This window comes from Herpailurus yagouaroundi, unplaced genomic scaffold (assembly GCF_014898765.1).
Source record: "Herpailurus yagouaroundi ecotype Mexico unplaced genomic scaffold, PumYag 142, whole genome shotgun sequence".
In the NCBI taxonomy this organism is placed as follows: Eukaryota; Metazoa; Chordata; class Mammalia; order Carnivora; family Felidae; genus Herpailurus; species Herpailurus yagouaroundi.
In genome coordinates this window covers 50,412,120-50,431,660 of record NW_024412397.1, presented here as the reverse complement: position 1 = coordinate 50,431,660, position 19,541 = coordinate 50,412,120, and the positions used below count along the sequence as shown (strand labels likewise).

Here is a 19,541-nt window from a genome sequence, read left to right as displayed (position 1 = left end):
TTATTTATTTATTTATTTATTTATTTATTTATTTATTTATTTATTTAATTTTAAGTAAGCTCTATACCCACTGTGGGGCTTGAACTCATGACCCTGAGAACAACAGTCGCAGGCTCTACCGACTGAGCCAGCCAGGCAAACCTAAATAGTGGTCATTTTTCTTATATAACTGATACTTTAATTCAGATCATTCACTTTTCTTACTACTGTGCCCCATTTCAGTGATGAGTAGTGATCTAATTTTTAAATATTTTAATCAATATTTTATACTCAACATCTGTAATTTAATAAGTAGGTTAAGTTTAATCCAATGTTTAATGTCAACTTTTGGGATAATTATGGTTTTCAAGAAGACATGTACCAATGAACTATACTTTTTATTTAGCATTTATATTACATTGATCAATTCACCTAAAAATAGATGGTAATAGTCATCAAAATAGAAACAGAGACACCTCTGTTCTCTGTTATCACACCAATTTAAATGTTAGAAGATACACAAACAATTCCAGAAAAACTAATGCAAACATAGTGTCTGATAATCTTAAGAAATGTGTGGGCTTAGAATATCCAAGGGCATTTTCCTAAGCTTCTAAAACATATCATGTTTGCAAGCATATGCTTAAGAAACTACATTATTCAGCACTAATAACACTTAATAACATTGCTTACTACCTAGGAAAGAATTCGGTACTGATAAGATTAGCATTAGGTAGAAGAACTAGGGAAACAGAGTATAATGTTACTCAACACATTCAATGCTAATGCTTTTAGTCCTTTAGAATAATTTAGAACAGTGATCTTCAAAGTGAGGACACATACCCTACAGGTTGTACAAGACAGTGCACTGGGATACAGAAAGAAAACATTATAACTTTTACCTATATTTTTAGCTTATACTTAAAATATTTATTTTTTGTATATATTTATAACAAAGAATATTTGGGTTAGTAAATGCATATAATGCAAACATAAATATACAAGTATTAGCAGTGTTATACTTTACAACTTTTTTCTGTTGGGGCATGTAATCCAAAAAGTTTGAAGATGTCAGATGTTAAAAGATGACTCACTTATTAACTGAAGACTGGAGGCAGGTTGTCAAATAGTAATTAAAAAGCAGCCAGTTGAGTGGTTTCTCCAACGACTCAGAGCAAGCAAAAGTATTCCAACCAACTGAAAAAGTTGCAGCTGCCTTCAATGGAGTTTTTGGCCCAATTTTGCCTAAGTAATTCAAAAGCAGCATACTAAAATGGGGAGAAACAGGAAACTTAGTGATTAATTTGTTGTATCTCTCAAGACATCTAATTTCTTTTTTTTAAAGCTTAATTTAATTTATTTTGAGAGACAGATAGAGAACAAGCGGGGGAGGGGCAAAGAAAGAGGGAGACAGAACTCCGAGCAGGCTTGCACTATCAGCGCATTGGCCGACAGGGGGCTTGAACTCACAAACTGTGAGATGGTGACCTGAGCTGAAGTCAAGAATCGGACACTTAATCGACTGAGCTACCCAGGTGCTCCCAACAGAATGTTTCTAATGTCCAGGCCACATAGATTATCAAAATGATATTGATAACAAAATGATAATGATAATGATTAAAAATATACAAATCTTTGGACCTCAGTCTTTAGGTGAATGTTTAGTTTTAGTATGTGAGGGGTGTTTCAGGCAAACTTTTCTATAATTAGCCACACAGTAAATATTTTAGGCCTTCCTGGCCATACAGTCTCTGTCACAAATACCCAACTCTGTGATTGTACTGCAAAAGCAGCTGTAGACAATATATAGGTGAATGGACATGGCTGTGCTCCAACAAAACATTCTGCATGGATGAAATTTAAATAAATTTCACATAATTTTCACATGACATGAACTATTCTTCTTTTGGCTTTTTTTTTCAATCATCTAAAAATATAATAACCATTCTTAGCTCTTGGACTGTACAAAAACACACAGATTGCCAGATCTGACCTGCGAGCCATGGTTTGCCAACGCTTGGCATAGATGAGAGAGCAAGAAGGAGTGGTTTTTCAGATGTGGCTGCACATTGGAATCACCTGCGGAGCTTTCAGAACTATTACAGGTGTCTGGGTTTAGCCCTGGAGATTGTGAGTAATGGGTCTGTGTGGGCATCCTGGTTGCCTCTGAGCCCTTGCCCTCTAAAGTAAGTCTCCAAAGGGCTTCCTAGTGTAGAGTTAGACTTTCTGAGTTATGGCAGAGCTTTTGGCCCCCAAATCACTTATTTTCTCTTCCTACTCTTTCCTATTCTTTGTCCTTATCTATCACACATTTTCCACTTTTCCTTTGATTCCATCAATTTTCCCAATTTTAATCTAGTTCTATTTTGGTAAAAGGAACAAGAATGGGGTTTAATCTAACACTAATGTCAGAAATATAAGTTTACCATTGCCAACTAAAAAAGGGACGACAGCCTAAATTCTGCTTCTCATTGTATTTTCCATTCTTTATTTCTCCAATTGCCGAGGTTGTGAAATAGGAGAAATGGGTAAAAATTGTCTCATTCTCTTTCCCAAACCAACTGGCTTGCAGAGTGAGTGTGATGAGGTTTTAAATCAAAAGTGGAGATTTTTGTTTTGCTTTTGCAAATGACTCTTAATAATGACTGTACTCCTAAAATAATAATAATAATAATAATAATAATAATACGATGATGATGATGATGATGACTGTACTCCTGGTATAAGGTTCTGTGGTTCACTAAGTCATTTAAAGAATAATGTTTACTCTTCTGTGAAGGGTTCATTCTAGGGTCTTAGTTTTGGTGGCCCTATTCTTTGTTTTGAAGTCAGAGAGTGCCTGAATGTCAGTAAGATAATGGGCAAATTGGAAGGGTTGGAAGGGAAGCTCTCAGGAGTAGGAAGGATTGGTAGTATTCATGACCAAGTAGGGGGGGATACTCCTTGGCTATTATTCAAGAGCAAAATAATACCAAGATGTTACTCCAAAACAGTTTGTTTTACTTTGACAGAAAAAGGACTCCATTTTTTCACCAAAAGAAAAGAGACAGAGAGAGAGAGAGAGAGAGAGAGAGAGAGAGAGAGAGAGAGAGAGAAGAATCCAGAATTAAGAGATTAAGAGGCATATCAACCCTAATTATGGACCTTATCTGGTTCTTAACTCAAACTGTAAAACCAACCAACCAAAAGTCGAAGAAATGTGACACTGACAAAATATTTAACTTGATGATTTTTAGAAACTGTTAGTTTTGTTCAGGTCTGATACCAGTGTGTGTGTGTGCTTTAAAGAGAAATCACCTCTTAGAAATTACCTACTGAAATATTTATAAATGATATAAATCTCATGATAGATGAGATTTAAGATAATCAGAATTGGGGAGGAATGGAGGGTAAGCCTGATTAACAAGATTATCTGTGAGTTGATAATTATTGAAGCTGTATGAATAAGGTTGATTATTATTGAAACCAGCTTATTAGTATATATGGGAGATCATTATTCTCTTCACTTTTATGTGGATTTTAAATACATTCTTTAAAGCTTGTTTATCATCTCATTGGGAGACTGAAACTTGACTGGGTCTAGAAGGACATGAATTCCTTGGCTAGACTCAGTTCTGGCTTAAATCCCCTACTGGGTCACAGGCATCACAGGTATGGGGATTAATCCAGTCTACAAGGGCACTGGATGTTAGGATCTTCAACAGACTACATTTTTGTCTGTTGCATTTCCAAAAGAAAAAAAAAAAATGTGTCAAGCTGTAAAACATCCCCAAGTGGTAAGCCCACTTGGGAACGTGTCACAGTGCTAGGCAACTAGAAAGGGTGCTTCCTTCAAACAATTTACAAGACATTAATATTCAATCAGCTGCAAAGGCTAATGGTCAAGTTCTGCCTTCAGGCACTGAGGCTTCAAAGGGACATGAATAGGCATTTCCCAGGAGCTTCTGAATAGAGAATCTGGGCCTGTTTATGTAAGGTCTAGCCTTTAAAAAGTCAAGAATTTATATGATTAAGGGAAAAAGTTCAGCTGGCACCCTGTCCTCTATGGCTCACATTATGGAGCAAAGGAAAGAGAAGTACACTGAGCACAATTCACAGATTCTGCCTGGATTTTCTGCACTGATTCAGATTTCTTCCTTTTTAGTAGGTCAAGTCAGACCTTCCATGCTAATGTAAGAAATGTATTCTTTTCTTCTTAGTTTTATGTTTTTCAGAATCTAAAAAGCTGTGGTTACAGACTATTTTTCGGAATCTATCATTTGTAAAGCCTATTCATTTTCAGGTAAATATACTCCTAAGATGTTCTGAAAATTGAAATGGCAGATAAACCAATGACAAAATTAAGAAAAAATACACTTTCTATCTCATGTGTTTGCTGATTTAAAAAAGTACTTCTGGACAAGAGTTTAGGGAATCTAAGCATGGTAAAATGCCAGATAATTAAAATTTTGCCAGATTATTAAGTTCATAATCACTAGAACAAAAAAAGATAAACAATTATTAGTGGAAATGAGTAAACATGGCATAAATGTTCCAAATAATCCTCAATGTAACTGCAAGAAGCACAAATTATAATATTCATATGCTTAAAATAGCAGCTGGAGTAGGGTTAACAATAAAACTTCACAGTTTCTAGGAGAGCATTCCAGGGTAGGTCCATCTGCCCAGCAACAAAACAAAACAAACAAAAACACCACACCTGGAGAAAAACAGTTTTGAAGGTCTCTTCAGCTGGAGAGAGCAAGAAGTGATTACTTCTATGACTGGAATGATGAAAGTCAGACTACAAGGTCAGCTTCCTGTGTGGTGCTGGAGGATGCACTTACAAGGACGGCTGGGAGTACATTAGGGAATCTGAAGGTCAACATGGCAGCTGTCGAGTGATGGGAATCAACATCATGGGATTCCAATAAGCCTTCAGGCTCACAAAATCCTAGTATCCCAAGGAGATACTTGTATCCTTTTCACCACAGAGACTGGTTGCCAAGGAAAAATTAAAAGTCACCTGAATTAATTACTTCATTCATTCAACCGTACATGGTGAAATAAGACAAAAATAATCAAACATTTATTTTAAAATGCCTATGTAGTTTATAGAGTTCTGAAAGAAGCAGTCTGTAAGTCCACTTCTCTCTCAGACATTTTATTTTATTAAAAAAATGTTTTTAAATTTTATTTATTTTGAGAGAGGCAGAGTGAGTTCAAGTGGGGGAGGGAGAGAGAGCGAGGGAGAGAGAATCCCAAGCAGGCTTCATGCTCTCAGCACAGAGCTTGGCATGGGGTTTGAACTCGTGAAACTGTGAGATCATGACCTGAGCTGAAACCAAAAGTTGGAGCTTAACCAAATGAGCTACCCCTGTCAGACATTTTAGAAAGGAAAAACCTTACCCTCCCATTGAAACCCCTGCTGCCAGGAAAGGAGCAGAAGGGTACAGACTGTGCACGTGGTGAATAACTGTCTCCAAGTCTTCAGTGTTAGCACAACAGTAAGTCCTTGGTGTCTGTAAGCAGAGACAGGTAAAGCACAAAATTTAAAATTATGAGGCTAATGATTTGCATAATGCAGAAATGTAAAAAGATCAAGAAGACATAAACATGAGAAAATAACCTTTGTTTGCACATACTATGAAAAATAATAATTTATCATATTCATATCTTGCAGTTCATACATATTCCATATAAAGTCAACACGATCTGAGTTGGCACTGACTAGAAGACTTTGGTCATGCAAGGAAGGCTTGACAAAAATAGGGCAAGACTGATACAAATACCTTAAATAGAATACACAGTACCAAACTCAAATGTGTCTCCAATTTAACAAGAACAGGATCAATTTAGAAAGAAACAGCGAAAAGTTACACTTTTATTTTGAAAAAAAAAAAAAAAAAAAAAATTATGCCTGACAAAACCAAAGTAATTGATTAATTAAAAAAACAAGCAAACAAACAAAAGAGACTTTACAATAATGCCACGAAAATTTTGAATTGTGGCTGCTTTCTAACTGGGGGACTGTTTTTTTTGTTTTTTACATTTGTTTTCAATGTTTATTTACTTTTGAGAGACAGAGAGACAGAGCATGAGCGGGGAAGGGGCAGAGAGAGAGGGAGACAGAGAGCTGAAGCAGGCTCCAGGCTCTGAGCTGTCAGCACAGAGCCCAACGTGGGGTTCAAACTCACGAACCGCGAGATCATGACTGAAGTCGGGTGCTTAACCAACTGAGCCACCCAGGTGCCTCGGGAACTGCTTTCTTTATCCTGAGTGTTGTCTACCAGTGAGTGAGTGTGGTTTTCTGGCACTGCCTTCACTCTCGATAAAGGAATGTCCAGTTGTATTTATTAAATATGTTGTTTTACAATAATACATCCATATAGCACCAGCTACACTACACTGCAACGAACACTTAAAATGTTATATTATGTAAAGGTGATTATGCCTCAATACATGATGCATTGAAACAAATGTTTTTCATGTGAACTTCATCAATAAGGGCTCTGTTTCCGGCAGGAAAGCTTCACAAATGCTTTGTCTGAGCTGTGGGAGGAGAGGGCAGTCCTCTCTGTAGAATAAATGAGAATGTGTATATGAATATGTGTGTGTATATGTGAGACCAAATAACTAGAAACTGAATAACATGGAGAGGAATCTGGTAACACTGCTTTAATAAAAACAGTTACCTGTACCATCCTGACTCTACTATTCCAATAAACCATGATCGGAATAGGAAGGCTATGTTCGCTCAGCATTCAATTGTTAATGAGAAGCCTGAGAAAGCCACAGTTTTTAATGATTCCTCCAACTAATCTCAAGCCTAAAACACTACACATTGCCTACTATCATCTTTCTGAGGTCTGCAAATATGAAACTCTCCAAACAAGAGAGTTAACCTAACAAGATTTACAATGGTGAACAATTATTAAATAATTAAATTTGTGTCTACAAAACCCTGAGGAAGGGGAACGTGGGTGGCTCAGTCAGTTAGGCTTCTGATTTCAGTTCAGGTCATGATCTCACAGTTTGTGGGTTTGAGCCCTGTGTCAAGCTCTGTGCTGACAGCTCAGAGCCTGGAGCCTGCTTCAGATTCTGTGTCTCCCTTGCTCTCTGCCCCTCGTCCGCTTGTGCTCTTTCTCTCTCAAAAATAAACATTAAAAAATTATTTATTTATTTATTTATTTATTTATTTAATTTATTTATTTTCAATGTTTATTTATTTTTGGGAAAGAGAGAGACAGAGCATGAACGGGGGAGGGGCAGAGAGAGAGGGAGACACAGAATCGGAAACAGGCTCCAGGCTCTGAGCCATCAGCCCAGAGCCCGACGCGGGGCTCGAACTCACGGACCGCGAGATCGTGACCTGGCTGAAGTCGGACGCTTAACCGACTGCACCACCCAGGCGCCCCTAAAAAATTATTTAAAAAACAAAACAAAACAAAACCTTGAGAAAGATCCCTTATTATGTCTATTTTATACAGGAAACTGAGTTGAGAGAAGTTAAATGACTCCTGGTATACCTTATCACCTAATCGAGATACTTTATTTATTTATATAAATCATAAATATATCAGCTAAGCTGAGATACTTTATTTATTTATGTAAAAAAAATTCTTTGTAACATTTATTTATTTTTGAGAGAGAAAGTACACGAGCAGGGAAGGGCCAGAGAGAGAGAGAGGGAGACACAGAATCTGAAGCAGGTTCCAGGCTCTGAGCTGTCAGTACAGAGCCCAATGCAGGGCTTGAAGTCACAGACCATGAGATCATGACCTAAGCCAAAGTCAGGTGCTTAACCGACTGAGCCACCCAAGCACCCCTAAGATGAGATACTTTAAAAAATATTTTGATTTAAATGCATTTGTAAAATCTAAATGGAATAATATCTACTACCATGCTCATTCATAGTGACTGCACAATTTGTCACAAGAATTTAGGTGAAGAAATCCTTCCTTGGTATTTTTATTACATATGAGTCTATTCATGCAGAGCTCGAACCCACGGACCACGAGATCATGACCTGAGCTGAAGTCACACGCTTAACCTACTCAGCCATCCAGGTGCCCCTTAACATTTTTTTTTTTTTTTAGAGAGAAAGTGTGACTGTGCTTGAGTAGAGGACAGGAAGAGGGAGAGAGAGGAAGAAGGTGAGGGAGAGAGAGGGAGAATTTTAAGCAAGCTCCATGCTCAGTGCAGAGCCCAATGTGGGGCTTGATCCCATAACTGTGAGATCATGACCTGAGCTGAAATCAAAAGTTGGACACTTAACCAACTGAGCTACCCAGGTGCCCCCTAACTTCCCATTTTAAAAATAAATGACACCTATATTTTCCTAGTTAAAATTGTTGGTGGCAATGCCTTCTCCCTCTCCCTTAATCTTATAGTCAGTAAACTGCCAAATCCTCTAGTTTCTTCCTCCTCAGTGTCTTTTGCAGAAAATGCCAGAAACCCCTTCTTTCCACTCTAGTAAAGGCCTGGTATATTAGATTCCCTTAGAAGAGCCCCTGAGACAGGATGTGAGTGCAAGCAATTTATTTGGAAGGTGGTAGCAGGGAGCACCAGTAGAGGAGTGGTGAAGTGTGTCAGGGAAGGTAGGAAGTCAATAAAGCATATGTGACTAAACAGTTTGTGGCTGTGGGCAACAGGGACCCAATCCTCTGAGGCACTTTGGCAGACTGTGTGAATGTGGTTCAAAATTATCCAAATGAGTGGTGAGATAGATGGGTTCCACTAGTTCCCTTCAGGCACTGGTTGAAGGCTGCTCCTGGAGGCTGTTAACTCCTGGTTGGCCCGGAGTACAGTCCAGCAGGCTCCAGTAGCTAGAGAGGCCCCAGTCAAAGAGATGTGAGTGCTTTCAGGTAGAAGCCATCAGGTAGCCATGCATGGGAATGGTTAAGTGCCATAAAGGTGAGGATGTGACAAAGGTATGGTACCTGCTGTCTTGGCTACCAGGACTTTCCACCTCTCACTGGAACTGCCGCAGTAACCTCTTCACTAGTTAACTCCCAGTCTTTCCTCATAACCATCCATTATCATATATCCCACTCACTGATGGATTAATCTTCCTAAAGAGCATTTCTAGCTCTAATCATGACAGTATTTTTGCTTAAAATTCTTCATTAGCTTTCCACTGATGACTGACTGAAGGACAAATTCTTCTGCCATGTGTTCAAGGCCCTCCACAATATGTCAAGCTGCTTTTCCAGCTCTGTTTTTTCCTATTTCTTCACAGGTACAAATTCAGGTCAGTGAGACACCACTATTGTCTTGTTGCTGGCCTCATATTATCCTTACTACCTGTGTGAACTTCATCTGCCAAGTGTCCTTCACTGTCAAGGCATGAAATCATGAGTTGATTAAATGTCAGAGAAAAGGAAAGACTCGGCCCCTGGTCTCCAGTGACCTCACAGCCGTTCCCAATTCTACCCCTAATTGTCTCAGCCAGTCTGCTCCTGGTCCGTACTATTACTATCTTACTCGCCTCTATCTCTGACAGTCAAGAAAATACTTGTCCAAACCGAACTGAAATACACAGGACTGAAAAATGAAAAGACCTGATGAGTAACTTCTGATATGCAAAACTATGTGGTTATATCACAAGACCTTTTGCTACTTGATGGTTCCAATTGGAAATATCATTTCCCTTCTTTTGTCACAGGACTTGAGTCTCACTAAAGAAAGGATTCATCCAGGGTACATAGCAAACACATTGAATTGGCAGGGCTGGCAGACATTTCCTTCAGGTCTAAAAATATAACTAGCGGCTTTTTAGACAAAACGTTAGTTAATTCTCAGTTGCTAGGGCTACTAATGCAACCAGCAACTAATCCTATTGCAGTAATTCCTGTCTTTTTCCATGCTTCCAGAACAGAGATAAAGTAAGCCATATCTAATGAGAAAAGGGATTAAAGGAGACCTCACAGGATTCAGCTGGATGGTGAAAACTCCCTTCACATGTGGATGTGAAAGGTTTTCTGGAAAAGTGAAGAAAATCTAAAGGATAGATAACCTTCCAGCAGATGTTCAGGCATAAATATTTTATAAGTTGTAATAACTTGAAATAATTACAAACCAAGATTTTTCAACTGCTGCTATGATCACAGAGAAACAATAGTAATTTGTTTAATGGCTTTTAGAGGTTAGTTTTAACAAGTCATTAAAGAGAATAATGAAGTAAAATGAATTCTTAATTATTCACATGTAACGGGAAAAGAATAAAGCATATATTTTGTATTTATCTATGGACTACATATAATCTATCCTTAATCAACTTCCAAAAAATAGACAACTGAGTTCTCCCTAACCTGCAGGAGAATTTTCCTGTCCTGGTTTAGAAGTCATTTGTTTTAAAATACAAATTTCATTTAAAAACGGGTTTTTTTTCTGGTCTAGAAATGAATTAAAATTCACCCTGTTAATCAGGTAGCCTGACTCTCCCTAGCTATTCTGGGAGGAGATTAATTTGCTAATCTGCAGTAGAAGCCATAACCCAGGACCCTTTCCTCAGTGCTGGAGCTGCCACACATCCAATACTGAACTGGCCAGCTAAGATTTTAGTTTTCTGTCTAGTAAAATGAAAACTGAGACAGATATTTAAATGTCTTTTAAAAAATCATTTCAATTTTGGCTGGCCAATGAACTCATAAGTGTAGGTAGCATGCTACATGGGGGCAAGTCTTTTGCTCAAACCACAGGGTCTCTGGCCCAATGAATGGAGTTTGATAGTAATACTTGCTAAAAGTAGGGAAAAAAATCATTTTAATTCCACTTTTATTTTATTGTAATGTCTGATAATAATCAGGAGCTTAGAATACTTCATTTCACAGCCTTCCTCTCTCAAGTATTTCCTCTCCTGTACTAAAATATTGGACAAGATGTTGCTTAAAGGAACTCTGTAACTCTTATATGCATGTAGGCCCCCAGAAGAAATAATCCTTCCATAAGAGTACTAATCATGTTTTTTTGTTTTTTGTTTTTTTTTTTTTTAAACTAGGCTCTGGGTCCAATGTGGGGCTTGAACTCACAACCCTGAGATCAAGACCTGAGCTGATATCAAGAGTCAGACACCTAACTGACTGAGCCACCCAGGTGCTTCTAATCATGCTTCTTAACTGATCTCTGCAGCATGTTTTTGTTGCTGCTGCTGTTTTGTTTTCATTCCATCCACCCTGGGATGAGTACCTAGTCATTTGCTAAAATTGTCGTTAGGAAAACTGATTTTATTTTTGGAAGATGCTTTTGTTAAGTAAGGAGTCAGAGAAAACAACAGTATGCATACATAAATCAAACCAGTACTTTAATGAATAATCATTTTACCTAGTCACTGATAGACATATAAAATGACCAAGTGTCTAAAAGTGCCTGGGCTTGGATCCTTTCTTGAAATAACTTGCCACAAAACAAAGGGCTCCAGAAAATCTCCTGGCCACTTCTGAGATCAAGATAGCCTTTGTGCCACATTCCCACTAATGTTCTACATGGCTACATGCATATGCAGTCATGCTACACAGTTATACCAATAAATGAAGTGGCTTAAAGCAGATCAGCCAGGTGGACAGGAGTTACCTTTGGTCCAAACTCCTAAGAAGCAAGACCCATGCCCGCCCTGCCCTGTCTGGGTTTGCTGCCACCGTCCAGCAGTTTGCAGTCCTGCCTGTACTTTAGACTCACTGGGGAATGTTAAGACAAATCACAGACACTTGGACTCCACCCCAGACCAAATGAATCAGAATCTGGGAGGGGAGGATGGGGTCCAGGGATCAGTAGTTTCTTAAGGCTTCCCAGAGGATTCTAATGTGCAGCCAGGGCTGAGAACCAACTGCAAAGAGCAGGAGAATAAAGAAAAAGGGTGAGAGCAGAAAAATAAAGAAATAGGGTGAGAGCTGAGCCAAGAGAGGAGGAGGCTGCAGTGACAAGAATGATAAAATGATCTAGAGCGACTTGGGAAGAAGGAAATCTAGTGCTACGGGGATTCTTTGCAGTGCACAGGGAAGTGCTGTCAAACATCACATATCTTATAGGATCACCTGGCACATATTAAGCATTCAATAAATGGTGGCTATTAAATTACTGTTATTATTCCTAGAAATTCTTTAACTATTTAAACTTTTTTTTGAGAGAGAGAACGCATGTGAGCAGGGGAGAGAGAGAGAATCTTTTTTTTTTTTTAATTTTTTAATGTTTATTTATTTTTGAGACAGAGACAGAGTGTGAGCAGGGGAGGGGCAGAGAGAGAGAAGGAGACAGAGAATATGAAGCTGGTTCCAGGCTCTGAGTTGTCAGTACAGAGCTCGATGTGGAACTTGAACTCATGAACCATGAGATCATGACCTGAGCCGAAGTAGGACGCTTAACCGACTGAGCCACCCAGGCGCCCAGAGAGAGAGAGAATCTTAAGCAGGCTCTATGCTGAGCATGGAGCCTAACTTGGGGCTGGATCCCATGACTCTGGGATCATGACCTGAGCCAAACTCAAGTGTCAGATGCTCAACTGACTGAGCCACCTAGTTAAACATTATTTTTCTTTATTTGAAAAATTGTTTAACTACAGAGAATTGTACAATCCTTTGTGTACCCACCACTTACAACAGTTGGTATTGCTGAATTGGACCTATCAACGTGAGGAAAAAATTCTAAAGGATTCAATGCATTCATCCTACATCTGGCTGAGATGAGTCTTCTTGTTCTGATTGGGGTGGAGGATGGAGAGAGAGGTTATTTTTGGAGCATTTAGGAAAGAGCAGACTTGGATGGGACACAATGTAGTTTAGCAGGAAGGTACTGAGTACAGGAAAGGCAGAGTCTGAAGGTATGAGTCTGACAACTGAACTGTGTCCTAACCAGCCCTGCCCTATATGTTCCTCCTCCATCAGACCATAGGAAGGTCCTTACTCCCTTCTGAATGCCTCCTTCAGAAAACAGGGCTCAGGAGGGGAGAGAGCCTTACATCCCTCCCATCCCATTAGCCTCCATGAAAAGCAAAGGTGGTAAAGCTCAGTAGGAAACAAGAGCAGATTTCTCTAGATCTGAGCCTTTAATAAACCACCCACTATCTGATGTTGAGGTAGGAACCCTCTCGTTGAAAACTCCTTTTATCTCTAACCCCAGATTTTCAGGCTGATTTGACTTAAAGTCAGTGCTGAGAGGTAAAGACTTCCAACAAACAGCCTGAGTTCCTGCCCTGAGACCACTAATCAGTTTTATGACCTCAGGCCTGTCACCCCACTTTTCCAGAGGTGTGCTCATTTAAAAAATGAGCTTTTCAGGATTAGAGGATCTCTGAAGCAAAGCTGCTCAAAGTGCCAGGCCGGGATGAGATAAGTGCTGGTGTCAGAATGTAAAATAAGCACACTGCTTCTCTCACCAAGAGTATTGCTAGGAGGAAAAAAAAATTGGCTCACTTCCGCAGTGTGTTTGGAACTGAAGGTGGTTGGTTTACATTCTGTCGCAGTCCCTTGTCTTGTCAGGGGCTGGTATCAGAACATTTGAGAAATGGAATTCATCCACAAAACTACACTTTGAGCAGAACCTGCTTTTTTTTTTTTTTTTTAGTTTTTTCAACGTTTTTCATTTATTTTTGGGACAGAGAGAGACAGAGCATGAATGGGGGAGGGGCAGAGAAAGAGGGAGACACAGAATCCAGGCTCCGAGCCATCAGCCCAGAGCCTGACACGGGGCTCAAACTCACGGACTGCGAGATCGTGACCTGGCTGAAGTCAGACGCTTAACCGACTGTGCCACCCAGGCGCCCCGAGCAGAACCTGCTTTAAAGTATCTTCTAGCTTCTGCTCCCCACCATTGGCTCTTCCTTACCTGCAGAGTGAGCTTTAACTTGAACTGGAAAGTGCCCAAAGGCTTTTTTCAAGCTTTATGAGACAAGATTCACATGCCATACAATTCACCTACTTAAAATGTAGGGGCTTCCTGACTGGTTGGCTGAAAGAGTGGAAGAGCGTGCAGCTCTTGACCTCAGGGTCATACATTCAAGCCCCACATTAGGCATAGAGATTACTTAAATAAACTAAATAAATAAATAGTACAATTCATGGGTTTTAGTATATTCAGAGCTGTTCAAATACCACCACAATTTCAGAACATGTTTATCACCCCAAAAAGAAACCCTCTACCATTAGCAGTCACCCTCCCTCCCCCAGCTCTAGGCAACCACTAATATACTGTGTCTCTACTGATTTGCCTATTCTTAATATTTTATATAAATGGGATATACAACATGTGATTTTGTGTGACAAGCTCCTTTCACTTTGCGTAATGTTCTCAAGGTTCATCCATGTTACAGCATGTATAAGTACTTCATTCTTTTTTCAATGCTGACCAATATCTAGTGATGTGGATATACCACATTTGCCTTACCCATTTGTCCAGCAATGGGCATCTGGGTTCTTTCTACATTTTGGTTAACATGAATAATGCTGCTATAAATATTCACGTACAAGTTACTATGTGAACATACATTTTCATTTCTCTTGGTTATATACATAGGAGTGGCATTGCTGCATCATATGGTAATTCTATGTTTAACTTTTTGAGAAAGTACCAGACTATTTTCCAAGGTGGCTGTTTTCCTATTGTGCCTAGAGACACAGAAGTCTGTATGACCCATAAAGCAAAAAATGGGGCCACTATATAGCTTTCAACAAACTCAATTTTGGCTTTGTAAATTATCATTCCTAAACTAAAATGGAAACATAATATTTCATAAAGTAATTACAAATACTAGGGAGTTTGTGGACAACTTGGATTCCTGGATTCTTATCCTTGAAAATCCATCTGCAGAGAGCAAGACAAGGTACTATCTACTTCAAGGACTCCAAGAACCCTGTAGGAATATCTGAATCGCAATCTACTGAGACTAGGACTCTCTGTCTTCTATAGGTAGCAGCCCCAGGGAGGACAATGTGCAGGCTTGTCATTTCCTAGTGAGCAAGGCTTTTGCCTTTTCTAGAACCCTACAATGTGTAATTAGAAATGAGGACAACATCGTAGTGGAAAATTTCTTTCTCATTCTCCTCTGCAGGAGTCATAGTAATCCCTATGAATTCTAAGTATATCACCAACATATTTCGGCAAACTTTTCCTCTTGCATTTCTTCCACTCCTGGCAGAACTGCTTACTCTAAATTCCATTTCACCTTTGCTAGCTCTTTTGGGCTAATTTCAGTTAGAGACAGTGCCTGTTTGATCTTTGCTGATTCATCTTTTGTTCTTTTTTATGCGTATAGGAAGTTCTTACTTACTCTGGGTCTGAACTACATTAAATCCTTTCTGGAACAAGGTGAGGTGTAAGTATACACAGAGTTCCTCTAGTTTGAAACAGAAATTGCTCATAGATCTAAGGCAGAAATAAGGATTATCAAGGGATCTTATTTAGATCCCTTGATCTAAATAAAGCTAGCTCTAATAATCAATATTGGCATCTTGTTTTTGTGATCCATTAGGGTACAAAAGGTATATATTAAATTATAATTAATTTCCTCCTTAAATTTCTGTTTTTTTTAATATTTAATTTTTTTTAACATTTATTCATTTTTGAGAGTTAGACAGAGCACGAGTGGGGGAGGGGCAGAGAGAGTGGGAGACACAGAATCAGAAGCAGGCTCCAGGGTCTGAGCTGTCAGCACAGAGCCCTGACGCAGGGCTCGAACTCACAGATTGTGAGATCATGACCTGAGCTGAAGTCGGACACTTAACCAACTCAGGCACCCAGGCGCACCCCTTAAATTTCTTTTTTTTAAAGCAGTCGTTTTAAAGCATATAATTGTAGCTATATTTTGGTTATTTTACATCTTTATTCTTTTTTTTAGTTTATTTACTTTGAGAGAGAGAGTGCACGTGCGCACGCGTAAGCGCTGAGGAGGGTCCTGGGGCTTGAACTCACAACCCTGATATCATGACCTGAGCCAAAATCTAGAGTAGCACATTTAACTGACTGAGCCACCCAGGCGCCCCTTTATTCTTTCTAAAATTAGATTACATTAGCCTTTGTGATACAAATATTTGCTGGAGGTACTATTTGATCAGAATTCAACCTAATATTCTGTATGAGACTCTAGAGACCAAGCTACTCTTACCCTCTCACTTAGAATTCTAAATTCTTTAAAATAAAATAAAAGTTTGATAAAATAAAATTTGAAAAATGTTTCTCTATATCCTATCCCTTTCTAAGAACTCAAGGTGTTTCTGGAGAGTTTTCAAAAAACCAATTAATGCTATGGCTAAAGGTTACTGGGTTGCTGCATTCTTTCAAAGTAAATTTCCAAATAACTTTAAATGGTAAGGATAGAAGTTTTTTCAAGTTTCTTGCTCTTCCTTTTCTCTCTTTCTTCCTATTTGTTGTGTTCTAAGATTCTATCCATACATCTCCTCCTCCTTTTGCTGTTCAAATTATCCTGAAGCAATCTCAACCACTATGAGCTCCAGCTTCCCTTCGTGCACTGGCAATCCCTTTCTTTCTGTAGGCTGTACATCTCTCCTGAGGTCCTGTCTAGTATATCCAACTGTTTACTAGAAATTTCCACCTGGATGATCTCAAAGCACCATAAACATCTGAAACTGAATTATTTTATTATTACACCAAAAATCTCATAAATTCCCCTGTTTCCCATTTCAGCAAACGTAAGAGTCTTTTACCGGCAGCCAAGCTAGAAATGTCAACCTTGACTCTCTTTTCTTTGCTTTCTGCAATTAATTAATATTATTCTTTCTGCCCCATGAATACCCTTCATTCTCATTCTCTCCTCTTCCTCCCTCCTATCTCTATTTTTAAACTCTAGGTAAATCTATAGTAACTGCTTTCCAACTGGCCTCCCAGCCTCCATACTCCTTCCCATCTCTTTTCTACACATTGCTGCTATGGTTCTCTCTCTGAAACATGGACATAATCAGATTATTTTATATGTCAATTATACCTCAATAAAGCTGGAAAAAATGTTAAATGTCAATGATTCAATACCAGGTTCCTTGGGATTCTACACATGACTCTTCAAAATCTGGCCCTCCCCCTCTAGAAGAATCCCTGCCACTTCTTAAATGAGAGGGAGCACAGCATAATATTCAAGAATATAAGCACACAGTCAGACTACATGGGTCTGAATCCTGGTTCTGAATTTCTTGGCTAGGCAAATTCTTAACCTATTTGTGTCTCACTTTCTTCATCTGGCAAATGGCAGTGATGATGGCGATGCTTACCCAGATCATTGTGTTGTTACTACTGCTGAACATTAAGCACAAAAAGACATAACTGATATATTTTAAGGACTCAATAAACATTTGATAAAATCATCATGATCATTATCCCTCCACCAGTAAGTACTTGCTGTTCCATGCTCTTAAATACTTTGCTCTTTATGCTGAAAAAGCTTCTCTATTCCCTCTTGGTTTAGTACTACAGCCTTCAAGATACAACTCAAACTTAACTCCGCTCTGATGTTCTCTCACCTCCCCCAAGCACTTAGTTACGTCTTCTCTGTACACTCTACAATTTTTATATGTCTTCTTACAATTACACTTAGCACTGTATTGCATATATTTTCAAGTATCTGAACTCTCTCCTGCAACTTAAGTGAAAGCTCCTAAGGGTTAAGGTTGCATCTAAAAACAAATACATTCCTCACCTTATTGCCTTGTCCAGTATCTAATTTAACAGGCATACAACACAGCTTTGCTGAATGAACAGATCTTTGTTCCTCACTTTATGGGACCTAATGGACTTTACTTTGCAGTACATTATCTCATTAAGAGCCTCAGACCATGTCTTCCCCATTTTTGTACCCTGAAAACACCCAGAAGGATAGATACACAGCAGACAAGAGCGGCTCAAAAATGATTTTGTTGGTCCAGGGCCACAGAGACAAATTCAAATCTTTCCCTTTAGAACATCTGTCATTTGTCCACAAGATTTCTAGAGGGCTGGACTAAGTGAGGAAATGTGAATCTTCACATCAAACTATTTACTATGAGGTGCTTGAGTAAGAATGTAAACATTTTATAATTTTAGTTTTTGAAATCATATTGATCTTGATTCCCTCCAGGACCCAAGTCTTCGTAAAGCAAAGTGCAAGAGACCTTTTTTCCCCAAGTTCTCATAAAGTACTGACATTGGTGACATGATTATATTTATTTCCAGCATGACTTAATTATTTATAGTCTTAATATCATTTGCTATTAATGACTCAAAACACACACAAAAAAGGCTTCTTTCAGTGTTGGTAGAATTGTCTTTGACCTGTTGGAGTGGTAAGGGATTGACAGTTGAAAACCTTCAAAAAAATTTCAGTGAATATGAGTTCTCACTCCAACTCACAGGTTTAACATCAGATTGAATGATAATTTTCTAAGAGGTGGAAGAACCTCTAACAAAAACTTTAGGGGCTAGAGGGAAAAAGGGCTGATTAAATAAAAAGATTTAAATAATATTTCTTCTATGTGAACTTTGACTGGCAAACAGGCATATAACATACCATCAATCCATTTCATGACAAAAGTAAATTTCTAAGTGAAAAAAAAAGCATCATTGTGCTGGTTAATTTGTTAATTTTTAACAGTTAATTTTTAAAGAAAATGTGTTTTCCATTAAAACTAATGTAAATACCTATTGATTTTAAAATATAGTAACTATAAAAGTTATAAAATATAACCTTAATTTCTATTAAAATAGAAATATATTATATATATTTTACTTATGATATAAGATCTGGATATACCTAGACCAAGGGGATTCCCCTGGTTGTATAATTATGAGTCTTGTAAATTTCATTTTTTTGTTGTTGTTGATCTGTATTTTTCCACAATGAACTTGTATGCACAGTTATTTTAAATAAAAAAGAATGTGCTTTTCATTATGAACCTATAAATCATTCTTTTAAAAATTAAGCTGTTGTCATTAACTTAAGTTTACTTACCAAGAGATTCTCCCCTGCCACTCCTCTGTTGTTAAAAACCACACATCTAAAAACCAGGAAAGTAATGTTTATTATTTTTACACACAATTCTTGCTCACAATATAATACATATTAAAATAATCTCAGTGGCACTGTTTTAGGGTACTAAAAGATTTTTAAAAATCTGTTCCAAAGACATGAGAATGTTTGACAATTTTATTTAAATGCACTAAAATACACTCCACTTCTCTAAGTTCAATATGTGAGTTCAAATCAGAAAATTGTATATTGAAGTGATGTTAAATTTTCCTACCAAAAGCAGAAATTTTACAACTTCTTCCTATACCTATGTGTAGGTTTTCAACACATGTTATTAAAACAATTCTAGATACAAATCAAATTTAAATGATTTTGCCTCAAACTAAAAAAAAAAAAAAAAAAAGTCCTCTACCTATTCTCTTTGTAACATTAATGAAGTATCTATTCCTAGTCTAAGAAATAGCTAGTTAAAAAAAAAAAAGAAAAGAAAAGAAAGGCAGGAATAGTTATTTTTCCCTCAAGGCTCAGCAAACACAGAGACTGGAATTTTACCTGAGGTGAAAACATGACCACAGGTAGAGCTGCAAGGAACCTGGCACCTGAGCTGGTAGGAAGGGCCCCCACAACGCTACTGCTTGGT

The 19,541-nt window shown here is 38.2% G+C and overlaps 1 protein-coding gene and 1 non-coding gene across 3 annotated transcripts in view; one reads left to right on the top strand and one right to left on the bottom strand.

Annotated features, from left to right (window-relative positions):
- Positions 1–19,541, bottom strand: part of ABHD3 (abhydrolase domain containing 3, phospholipase) — a 39,127-nt gene that overhangs the window by 5,180 nt on the left and 14,406 nt on the right. For both annotated transcript variants that reach the window (XM_040479244.1, XM_040479245.1), the window contains 3 exons: positions 18,884–18,929; positions 5,368–5,480; positions 1,074–1,247 (listed from right to left, as the gene is read on the bottom strand). In XM_040479244.1, the coding sequence (XP_040335178.1) occupies positions 1,074–1,247; positions 5,368–5,480; positions 18,884–18,929 (333 nt within the window). The remainder of the gene's footprint in view (positions 1–1,073; positions 1,248–5,367; positions 5,481–18,883; positions 18,930–19,541) is intronic.
- Positions 10,564–10,709, top strand: LOC121033284 (small nucleolar RNA SNORA62/SNORA6 family). Its single transcript, XR_005791804.1, has one exon. It is a non-coding gene; the product is annotated as a small nucleolar RNA SNORA62/SNORA6 family (small nucleolar RNA).